The sequence below is a fragment of the Talpa europaea genome, assembly GCF_964194135.1.
Source record: "Talpa europaea genome assembly, chromosome: 9".
In the NCBI taxonomy this organism is placed as follows: domain Eukaryota; kingdom Metazoa; phylum Chordata; class Mammalia; order Eulipotyphla; family Talpidae; genus Talpa; species Talpa europaea.
Window position 1 is genome coordinate 106,681,032 of NC_140076.1, and position 12,156 is coordinate 106,693,187.

General features: G+C 41.3%; 1 protein-coding gene across 2 annotated transcripts in view; it reads left to right on the forward strand.

Moving 5' to 3' along the window:
* Positions 1-1,691, forward strand: part of AHCYL1 (adenosylhomocysteinase like 1) — a gene marked incomplete at both ends in the record, with an annotated part of 32,676 nt that extends 30,985 nt beyond the window's left edge. For both annotated transcript variants that reach the window (XM_084241808.1, XM_084241809.1), the window contains 2 exons: positions 91-169; positions 1,567-1,691. In XM_084241808.1, the coding sequence (XP_084097934.1) occupies positions 91-169; positions 1,567-1,691 (204 nt within the window). The remainder of the gene's footprint in view (positions 1-90; positions 170-1,566) is intronic.
* Between the last annotated feature and the right edge of the window lie 10,465 nt (positions 1,692-12,156).

A 12,156-nucleotide genomic window follows, 5' to 3' on the forward strand; every position in this document is an offset into this window, starting at 1 on the left:
TTACTAGTTTTATCTTTGTGTTAAACCTACTTTTATTTTTATGTCCCTATCTAAGTGTTTGTGCTTTTGCATCCTCTTTTCCCATCTTAGGCTCTGGCACTGATAGAGCTCTATAATGCACCTGAGGGACGATACAAACAAGATGTGTACTTGCTTCCTAAGAAAATGGGTGAGTGAGAAATAGTGGAAACCTGTATTGATCTCCCAGATTGTTGCATGGTTTATTACAGTTAATATAAAAGCATTAGGGCCTCCCTGGTGGTGTAGGGGTTAAGTCTCAGCGCTATCACCTCTATGGCCTAAGTTCAATCCCCAGCCAGGGAACTGACCCATATATGGTACAGCAGACCTCTCCTATCTCTCCCACTGCTCCCCTTGGCAGTGTATTTCAGTAAAATCCATGTGTTCTGCTCCACACTCTGTCTCTGATGAATCCTTCTGGCCTGTGCCCTAGTTCTACAAAGTAATAATTTTTTTTAAAAATGAAAAGCGGGCCTCCCCTGGTGGCGCAGCGGTTGAGCTCTGGGTTGTGAGGCTGCCCACAGCCTCTGCAGCGCCAGTTCGATCCCCGGCCACCAGCGAGGGTCCTACCCCCCCCCAAAAAAATTAAATAAATAAATAATGAAAAGCATTGGATTTAGAGTTCTAATTCCTATTTTAGCACCTGTTGGACCTCAGCACAAGTTCTGATTTCCATGAACCTCAGTTTCTTTGTCAATAAAGTGAGGAAAATACTACATATGTTACCAAATTGTAGTAGGAATTATAGCTAATGTACAAGTGCATATAGTGCACTAGATGCTCTTATAAGTTCAGTAATGTTCACATTAAAACTGAGAAAAGCTTTGGACCACAGTGAGAGAAACAAAAACAAAGGTTTTCTCATCCATCCTTTGTGTGTATATGAATATAGCCTCCTGTCATTCCAGTGATGATCATGCTGTGTTCGTGGGACCTAACACATCATCTCAGGTCTTTGTCCTTTCGGAACAGTGGTGCCCACCTTCCATCTCATTGGTCAACCATCCCTGTCCTCTTAAAGCTTAAAAAAAAACTTGCTCTTTTCCCTACAACTTATGCCATGTTTTTGTAAAAAAATTCTTATTCAAAAAGGTAAACCCAAAGACCCTTATCTCTAGAAAAGTAATATTTTTGTGCCGACCTTAGAAATTCATGGTCCTAAGATTTGAAGCCTTAATGGATCTTGTCTTAAGTAAATGTTGATGACACAGGCTCTTTTGAGCTTATTGGTGTCCACTTTGATTCATGATTTGACTATAATCCAGATAAGGAAGTGGCTGCAGAAAGATGAAGAACAGTAGTACATGGCATGTTGGCCGCTGAGTTAATACCAAAAGCTTTACCAGAGGAGAATGGAGGTACAAGTCCACTCTATCTTGTGACCCTGATAAGTGGCTTTTTTTAGGTTAAGCAAATATCTCAAGTTGTGTATTCTTTCAGAGTTACTCCATTCCTTGTCCTCTTAAAAAGTTTCAAATGAAAATATGCCCTAAAACGCATATTTAAAATATGCTTCCTGTTCCCCTGCTACTTTATTCTTCCTAGATGAGTACGTTGCCAGCTTGCACCTGCCATCATTTGATGCCCACCTGACAGAGCTGACAGATGACCAAGCAAAATATCTGGGACTCAACAAAAATGGGCCATTCAAACCCAATTATTACAGGTAACTTGGGAGAAAGCAAATGAAACACTCTTTTCCCCAATATTAAAGCAAGTAATCACCTTTCTTAAAAAGTGTTTATAAAATACCTTAAATCATGTATTTCTTAAGTACCTGATTTTGAAGAGTATGAGAACTCTGCTCCAAACTAACAAGGTAGGCGGAGAAATCATGTATCTAATAATAGATGTAAAGATACTGGGTTTTCTAAACTTTCGGTGTTTCAACCTCACCCCCCGAGATTTCTGATACAGTTGGCCTGGGATGTGAGTCTCAATTTAATTTGTAAAAGCTCACCAGATTATTCTAATATATAGTCAGGGTTGAAAAACATGCGAGATGAAACCAGAGACGGTCTTGTCAGAAGCCCTGGAAGAATGATCCCTGGGGAGTCATTGCAGGGATTCCCAGCCTGGGCCAGGAGGCGCCCTGGATAGTGTGTTCCATTTCTCATTCCTCTCCTGGAGCTCTTGTTGAGGATGCAACCGCTCACCCATCATTCTCTTTCTTTGCAGATACTAATGGACCATATTATCAAGGACCAGTCCACATGAACCACGCAACTCTAAAAGAAATATTTTTTAAGATAACTTTTATTTTCTTCTTATTCCTTTCCTCTTGATTTGTTTTCCTGTAATTTCATTCTTGTTTTGTTTTTCATCTCATTGTCCAAGTTCTGCAGGCCACACAGGAACTTGCTTCATGGCTCTCTAGATGAAACTGAGATTCAAGGTTCCTCACCCTAGTCACTAAAGAAGGATTTTACTCTCCCAGCCCAGAAAGGTGATTCTTTCTATACTATTTCTGGGGACGTTAGTCTTAATTAGGTACCTTATTAACAAGAAATGCTAAGGTACCTTCTATGTGGAACAATCTGCAATGTCTAAATTGCCTTAAAGAGCCCATTTCTTAGCTGCTGAAATCGTGCTCTTTCACTTCTTCAGAGGAGCAGGGATGGTACCTACCAGCCAGGTAGGTTAGATGTAGGTGGTGCATGTTAATTTACCCTAGATGTCCCACATCCCAAGTCCTGTTTGCTATGTAAAGGTGGTATATCTGGTTCTAAGATGTGTACTAGTGAGTTGTGCTTGTTAAGATCCAATAGGCCCACTTGGATTTAGTATACAGCCCTTCCTCTCTTCCCACAAGATCTTCTTGTTTTCCAGGATTTAAACCAGATTGCACTCTATTAAACTGAATTTTGTCCCCAGCATTTATTTCTGTTGTACAAAAAGATATTTAAGAAACATTTCTAGTATTAACACTGAGGAAGTGCTTGGGTAGTTAGTTGTTCTCAGTTTCACTTTTGAACCTTCAGAGCTAAGAGCGCAGAGCTGAGGCCAGAGAAGTGCTTGTCTCGGACTCTGATAAATCCCTCTGTTTCTAGACCATAGTTTATAGCATCAATGAACTGGGGCCATAACAGCAAATTCTATCAGCTCCGCCCCATACAGCTTTTGCTGAAGGCAAATTTCTTGAGCCATTACTCAGTATAAAACACTGAGCTCTCTCTTTAGGATTTATCCTTTAAGAGCAAATTTCTGGTCAGCTGTGCTTCTGCAACCTAAAATATTTAAAGGGAGGTAGATGTGGATGGGAGGAAGAAGGATATATTGGGCCAGGGTGAGGGAAATCTAGTTCTGTATAACTCGTGTAGGACGTTAATTTTACAGAAGTGGTACCATTTTTGATTGGCACATATCACAAAAAGTTGAACTAAGATTTTAAAGGGTAGTTTGTGCATAGAGAAAGTCACCAGCATGTCCTGGCTCATGCTCTGAACAAATCCCCTGAGAGGCTCTCTCAGCGATCAGAGAGCTGTATTCCCATGCCATGCACCCTGCTAACCAGCATTTCTGCATGGTCAAATGAGCTTTGTGCTCACGAGCTTTAAGTATATAATTATCCGGGATTCCAAGTCCTCAACTTGTTCTAGCTTGTGATCCTTCGAAGTTGAGCCAGGCATTAATGCTAGGTACTAGAAGTTTTCATTTCTGTATCGCCATTGATCAGAGAGACAAATATTAAAAACAGGAATACAAACAAAGGAAGACTTTCACCCTGCAGCTTCCTAGCAGGGGATAATGTTCTTGCCAAAACTTTTTTCCCTTCCCTCTCCTGTTTTTTCCCACCCAGCCCCTTCCCACTCCTTGCCAGTGTGACCATGCTTTCTTCTCTGTAGATGCTAATGGTTCAAGCCCTTTCTCTTAGGGCATTTAACCAGCCAATCAGAACACCAGATCCTTTAGATGAGGTAACCTGACCAACAGTGGTGCATCGAGTCAGCTCTGCTGGAGGGAAGGGACTCAGGTCCTGCTGCCCTCTGGTCTGCCCCCTTCTCCCATATCTATTACTGTGTCCATAGGAATAGTAGGTAAGGGCTCCGTCTCTGTCAAGCCATGTAACAAAGGACACTGTGGGAAAATGTCTGGCATCAGAGGGAGCGTGTTGAGAGCAACGTGGAGGAACAAGTTTATTTTGTATTGAGTGATTTTTAATGAATGCAATATTAATCCTTGCAGATGAGCAATAATCATTAAAGTCAATTAAAATGATTAAGACCTATTGGAAGTCTTGTGTCATCCTTGGCTGAATGACAGAACTTGATTAGCACCTATTTTCTCAGGTGAGACAAGTCATGGCTCAGTCAGAGGTATTTAATAGAAATTTGTTGGATCTCATACATAGAAGAACAAGCTAGATGCTGACATCTTCATTAGTACCGTAAGTTTTGTATACCTGTTGTGGCCAACCATTGGGTCTAGGAACTTTCACTCTAACTTCCTTCAGTGGACCTGCTGCTTAAGCCTCAGTATTCCATACTTGCACAGTCTCCTTGTAAGACCCTGTATCTAATTTCTTTTCCGTAAAGAGTGCCTTCAAAGTTGTGTAAGTTTTAGGCCCCTCCCATATGTGTATCCATCAGAGGTGGCTCTGGACTCTGGTGTTTCCTCAGACCATGAGGGCCATGTTGGTTCACAGGCCTGTGAGGGCAGGGATGTGATAGGTGGTTCAGTTGAATGGATTTTATGGTGACCAATTGCTGGTGGCATCCAAAGGCCTAGAGGAAATTCCTGTGCCACTGGAAGCTGCTCTGGAGAAAGTTTAGCACAATCCCTAGACAACAGTAAATCTTGTGGGAAAAATGGTAAGGTCACAAAGTTTTTATATCCCATTCAGAATTCCTTCCACCTTCCTCTATAACCAGGTCACTTTCCTCCAATACACCTGTAGCTCTTATAAAATCTTATGAGAACCATTAGGATGCACGAAGGTTAAGTGTGCCAACAAGAAACTCCTGGCAGTCAGAAGTACTCAAGGGAAATGATCATTTAGGCCTAAATGCTGCTGGTGGAAAGAATTTGGTTTTACCAAATTTGGTTTTACCAGGCATTACCTCCACTTTGGGTTATAGGACAGGTTGGTTCATTCCTCTCTATAAAAACCTAGCCCACTTCATTTTCTGGGACTATCCAGTTGATGGTATCACAGTTGATGAGGAGGAAGATGCTGCACTGTTCTCTTGGGTAAGGACAGAGTTAGTGATAAGGACCATGTGCTAATTAAAAGTGATAAATACAGAACAGAAAATGACCACCTCATGAAGCACATTGCTAAAATTACATACCTGATTTAAAAGAGACTTCAGCAATTGTTTTATGGATATAAAAGTCTCCCCCCTGAACTCGAATAACTAGAGGAAATTTCAGAGAAGAAAGGCATGAAAATGTGCCACCAAAGAATATATTTGAGACTCCAAGGGAAATGAAGAATCCTTCAGTAAATCCAATGAGTGGATAGATCTCTCTGACAGGAGTGGATATATAAAACATACTTTGGGAATAATGATTTCACTACATAAAGATTTCAGCTCTGGTTTTTCATTTGAACGCTCCAATGGCGTGTCCGTGTGGGATGAAGTGGCTAGAAGCCCATTGGAGAGTACCTGCCTGGGAGCTATGAGTCCTCCAAAATGAACAGCATAGATAATCTGAACAATCTTTAATTGTGTAACCTTGATGTTGACTTTCTGCTTGAGGTGGGTCTTTCTGAGGATGCATCTTTTTAAAATGTGGAGTGTGACCAGATGCGCTACTTCAGCAGTCTGAAGTGGAAAAGACCACCTGAGAGGTGGAGGAGGAGAAACATTACCACATCAACCATCATGACCACTATCATCACTGGAAAAAAATGATTTGAGCAGAAGTTCCCCTTTTTGAGAATCTCCTGTGATTCGTTTTGAAAGCCATGGATCCAGTTCCCATTTTTTCTCGGCTCAGAAGATGTTTGTAGATGTCCCCAAAACAAAAAATTAGTGATAGTGGCTGCACATGATGCAGGATAGCACCACTGTAAACTCAGTTACTCAACCTGAAACCTCTGCCGCATCAGCATGATGGAGGTGGTTCATTGCGTGATAATCAACTGTATTTACTAAACCAGTCCAGAGCCAGAAAATGGTGATCAAACATATAGAGGCTAAAGATTAAAAGAAATAAAAGATTTTTACAATTACTAGGACATTAACTTGTAACTTGGTCACCAAAGACCTATGTCAATAAATCCGCCCAAACAGACAATGCTAATAAATGCCAGACCCACAGACAATGCTAATAAAGTTGGAACATACCAAGGCCCACAGAGAATGCACAGTTCAGGGGGTACATCACAATGTGCATCTGGATGGACACTTTACACAGCTTGCAACAAGAACGCAATTATGGGCTGGAAGACAGGTCTTTTTGGTGCACAATTCTGTAAGAATGTAGCTGGGCATACCCCTTCTGAAGCAAACTTGTACATGACCATAAATGTCAAGAGACTTATTCAGCAAAAAGTCAAATTAGTGACAAGCAATTGTGTACCCACCTCCCTTCAGGGACTTCCCCAGTCGAATATGGTAGATCAGGCTAAAAAGAAATCAAGCTTCATTGGAGGGTTACATGTTTCAGCCTAAGTCCTTGCAGCTTTTCAAGCCATCTTGAATATTTGGGGCTTCCTCCAATTTCTGAATCATCTCCAAGTAGGACTCCCACTTGTAAGAAGTCACCAATAATTGTACCATGTATTTCAACAAACCTTTAGCCAACAATGGGGGCCTCCCTGGTGGCACAAGGGGTTAAGTGAGCACAAGAAAGCTATTGGCAGCCACTGCAGCATGGATTCGATTCCTGGCCAGGGAGCTACCCACATGGCGCAGCAGACCTCTCCTGTCTCGCCTGTTGCTCCCCTCAGCAGTGTATTTCAGTAGATTTGCCTGTTCTGCTCCCCACTCTCTCTGCTGAATCTTCTCAACCCCTTACTGCACACCTCTGGCCTATACCTGAGTACTTGGATGCATAAATAAAATAAATCTTTAACCAAACTTCAGCCATTCAGTCAAATCTTTCAAACAATCCAGATCCAAAGCATCTCAGCTCTGTCCCATTCTGGTTCTCAAAGAAATAAGCGGCCCCTTACTAGAGCCTCAAAAACTTCCAGGCCAAGACAAACTTTCCAACACCAGCAACAAAAAAACTAGGCAGAATTCCAATGGCAGTTTGAATTCCTCCTCTAGTTGATATCTTTCTATACCAAAGATACATTAAGTATACAGTGTTAGAGTAAGTACAATTTGGTTTTAACAGTCTGTTCTGTAATAGCTTTATGTGCAGTTTGCTACCTTAATGGAGGTTCCATTTAAAGCCTGCAATTTTTTTTCGTAGAACTGGGGTATAGACCAGAGATTAAGGGGGTGAGAGGATTCACCAGAGACAGAGTGGGGAGCAGAACAGGCAGATTTACTGAAATACTCTCCTGAGGGAGCAGTGGGAAAGACAGGAGAGGTCTGCTGTGCCGTGTGGGTCATCTCCCTTGCCGGGGATTGAACTCATGCTGCAGTGGTTGCCAATGGCGTCATAGTGCTAAGACTTCCCCTTGCGCCACCAAGGAGTCCCTATAATGTTTCTTAAGTACAATGAGGAAAAGAGTTTTAAAGTAGAGAAGGCCGGCAGGTCACTTTCATCAAGTGAACATAAATAATGGGAAAGATTGAAATCCTCCATCACTTGATAGGATAGGCTGCACTGAGAATGTACATCTTTTCTGTGATATTCCTGCCAAAGGTACAAAGCATGAATGTAACTGGGGGGGAAACATCAGAAAAATACAAAATGAAGGACGTTTTACAAAATAAGTTGACCAATACACTTCCAAAGGGCCAAGTTGGCCAAAGTCAAAGAATGATCCATGAACCACGGCAATACACATTTAAATGAACTGAACTAGATCACTTTGCTGTAAGGAATGTTATTGGGACAGTTGATGAAACTTGAGTTCAAGGACTAGGTAGTAGCAACATCGGTGTTAATTCCCTGAAGGTAACAGCTGAGCCATGGTTATGTAGAATGTCCTTGTTTGTAGGAAATAAAATTTGGGAGCAATGGGTCATCAAGTCAATGACTCAAGTGGGTCAAGAAAAAAAGTATTTGCCCATGGCCTCTGCAGCGCCGGTTCGATCCCCCGCTGCTCCCCGGCCACGGGCACTGGAGGAGGGTCCCACATGGCGCGCAGACCTCTCCTGCCGCCCGCCGCTCCCCTCAGCAGTGCACTTCGGTCCTTCTGCCTGCTCTGCTCCCTGCTCTGGCTCTGGTGAATTCTCTTACCCTCCTGTGCTTCTGACTGTACCCAGTGCTGGTATAAATAAATAAATAAATCTTTAAAAAAAAGAAAAAAGTATTTGTAATATACTTGCTACTTTTTTTTTTTAAGATTTATTTATGCATACAAGAGCTGGGGTACAGGCCAGAGGTGCGGGGGTGAGAGGATTCATCAGAGACAGAGAGGGGAACAGAACAGGCAGACCAACCGGAACACACTGCTGAGGGGAGCAGTGGGTAAGCCAAGAGAAAGGTTTACCTTGCCATGTGGGTTGCTCCCTGGCCGGCCAGGGACCAAACTCGTACTGCAGAGGCTACTCAAGCCGTTGCACCACCAGGGAGGCCCTATACTTGCTACTTTTATCTAAGTTTGATTATTTTAAAATTAAAAACAAAACAAAACAAAACACCCAGACCAAAAACAAAATCCAACTTTGGTTTAATCGATTGGAAAAAAGTTTTAAATGTATTTGCTCTATTTAGGAACATCTTAGACTAGACTGTAAAAATCAAGATAAAACCTGGGTTAACAAAGGAAAATAATGAATAAAAACAATACTTTACATGCCTACACAAAACGAAGTAGCTCACTGACAGTAAATCCCAGCAAAAGTAATACACACCAGGATGACTCAACTGGAAGGTGGGGAGGGGGGTGTAAAGTGGTATAACTATTCTAGAAAGCTCCCTAAACCTTTGTTCCGTGTACCTGCCAAATGATTTCTGAATGCATGAAATTCCAGGAAATTTGTGAATTTTGAAAGAATCTGAAACACGTATTGATAGAGTACTTAACCTGCTGACTGCTTGTGCAACCCTGGACTAGAACAAGGGCCATCAAACTGTAACCCTCCATAAACCAAACCTGGCTCTCTGCACTTTTTGTACAGCTCACAAAGAAAGAATGATTTTCACATGTTTAATGGTTTGTTAAACCCATGCCTTATATTTTGTGAAACATGAAAATTACTTGAAATTCAAATTTCAGTTTCCATAAGTGAATTTTTATACATACCTACGTTTATTCATTTATGTGATATCTATGGCCACTTCCATGCCACAGTGGCAAAGCTGAGTAGTTGCAACAAAATGGCCCACAAAATCCAGAATATTTACTATCTGGTCCTTTACAGAAAAAGTTTGCTGACTGCATGCATAGAGATTGTATTAGGTGCAAGGGAACAATGTGTTGGAAGGTATTTGATTTGTATTCCATGAAGCAAGAAGAGAGGGTTTCTCTGTGAGATCAGAAACAGAATGAAGACAGCAGAAAGGGAAAAAGACGCAAAGAATATTCTAGTCCACGTAGCAGATGCTAAATCCACCTGCATCCTGGCCAGGATTCACTTTGAAATTAGGAAATATAAAACTGACAAAGCAGGAAGTGGAGTGAAGACCTGACCAATAAGCTCCCTACTAGCAAATATCCTCCCTTTGCAACTGAAAAAGTAACCATAACCCACAGGTGTACCTCACCAGCTCACCATGCCCGCATCACTGGATTGACCCGTGCACTTTTCCCCCTAAAGCAAAGGATCCATGAAGAGCTTTGGTAATCATGAGTGTCATGTTTCATTTGTTTCCCATCCTTACCCAAGACTCATTTAAGGTGGCACTGGTTTTGTAATTGGGATCTCCAAGTTTCCAAACGTACAGATAGTGCCTCTCTAGACATCACTAACTTGTCACTCCTCTTAGAGTAAGGCAAGCAGTTTGAAGAAGTTCATGTAATTTGGGCTGATCAATATACTGCAAAAGGTAACAATATACTTTTTTTTTTAAAGATTTACTTATTTATCGCTTACAAGAAACGAGTACAGGCCAGAAGTGTGGGGGGTGAGAGGATTCATCAGAGACAGTGGGGAACAGAACAGGCAGACTAACTGAAATCCACTGCTGAGGGGAGCAGCAGGTGAGACAGAAGAGGTCTGCTGTGCCATGTGGGTAGCTCCCTGGCCGGGGATCGAACTCATGCTGCAGTAGCTGTGGATTGCTTCATAGTGCTGTGTCTTAACCCCTTGCACCATCAGGGAGGCCCAGAAATACACATTTTGAATAAGTACTGATAAAAATGATAAGGCAACTTAAAATTAGTTGGTAATATAATTTGTGATTTCAATTTAGAGTGTGGTAGTGTAATCAGTTTAGACGTAATAACTTGAAGTTGCAATATATTCACATAGTTGCAATATATATGTTGGAAATTTTAAGAATAGTGTTTTGTTTTTATCTCATTTGCATTGTTTGCCAGACAATTGAAATAACTTAAAAAAGGAAATCGAATATACTGAATGTATAAATGCATTTGGAAATGTTAGTTTGCTTATAACATATATTCAAAGTCTCCTTAAAAGTGATTAGCATCTACTAGATCTATAAATACAATAGTAAGACCTATAAGATGAACTTCTAAAAGTTTAAGGAATGTTTTTGTTGCTACTTTAATAAATTGAATATTAAATTTTAAAACTGAAAAAACATCTTCTCTGCCTACACAGTAGCCCTTAACATTTTTTAAATGTGCTCTGAAAAGACCTGTTCTGGATTGAGGACCAGAAGGTAAACTTGTCTGATTCTGGGATCTTTTTCCTTCATCCTCCCATCTGTGGCATGGTTCTCGACCGCAACCACCAGATGGCAAGTTTCCTCACATTGTCTGGTTCACAGAAGATCTCTGGCTAACAAAGGATAATAAAAAATAGGTCCATAATCTGAAACCCTGTGTCTTGAAAGTGAGAATATTTCAGATTTTTAGAAAATACAAAAATATACAGTATAATGGATAATACCTACTGGGGGGCATGGGGTAACATTCCATAATCAAATGTGTTCACATTTCTGCAATTAAGTTTATGGATAGTCACAGAATAAAAAATGACTTCCCATTCATTCAGACCACATTTTGTTGCCAATTTTTTGTTAAAAATAAAACTTTTATTTTTACAGTGTTTTGAAATTTGGAAGTGTGGCTAAATTTTGTATTGCTCTGGAATAATGAATACCACATATGGCATTTGTTGTGTAACTGACTCCATTCTAAATGCTAAATTCTCATGTTAACCCTGTGAGATGGGTCCTACTGCATCTCCTTCTTTACAGAAGGGGAAATTGAGAGTGGGGTGCCCAAGGGTGCATGACTTGTAAATTGTGCAGTTGGAATTAACTCAGACACACTGACACCAGAGTCCATGCTTGACGCTAGGCAATGCTGCTTCTAGGAAACAGCCCCAGACCAGCATTGTAGTATCACAATCACAGGTGAGACTGGTAAAAAGTACAGATCCCTAGATTCTGCCCCAGACCTCCTCAAACAAACTCTCAGGACCATGAGGAAGTCAAGGATCTTTCCAAAGTAACAGAGCAGTTGGTAGGCAGCTAGTTTTTGATCCCTGGCTCTAGCTGATGGAGATTAGCAGAAAAGCTGGAAAAGAGGCACTACACGACCAGGAACCTGGCTCAGGCATTGATTGGAGGTGGAGGTGAGGGTAGAAGTGATTAATAGTTGTTAAACCAGCTACAGAAATGAAAAATCCTTAGGTACCAACTGCTATAGTGAGTATCAGATACTATTATATAAAGAATCACCAGGTGCAGACCAGACATGGGATGTGGTCATTGTAGACAATCACTGGTCCTTACAAATTAACCTAGTCACACCCTAGAAGTAATTAGGTTGACAAAAGTTAACAAGCCACAAAGGAATGAGCCTCTCTCAAAGAGAAGACTAAATCGGTGCAATTTCTGCACTGGCAGGTGGCAGCAGCCCTTCTTCCCACCTGTGACTATGCAGGCCTCTCCTTTTAGCAAACGTGTCCTTTTCAGGGGCAGCTCTTT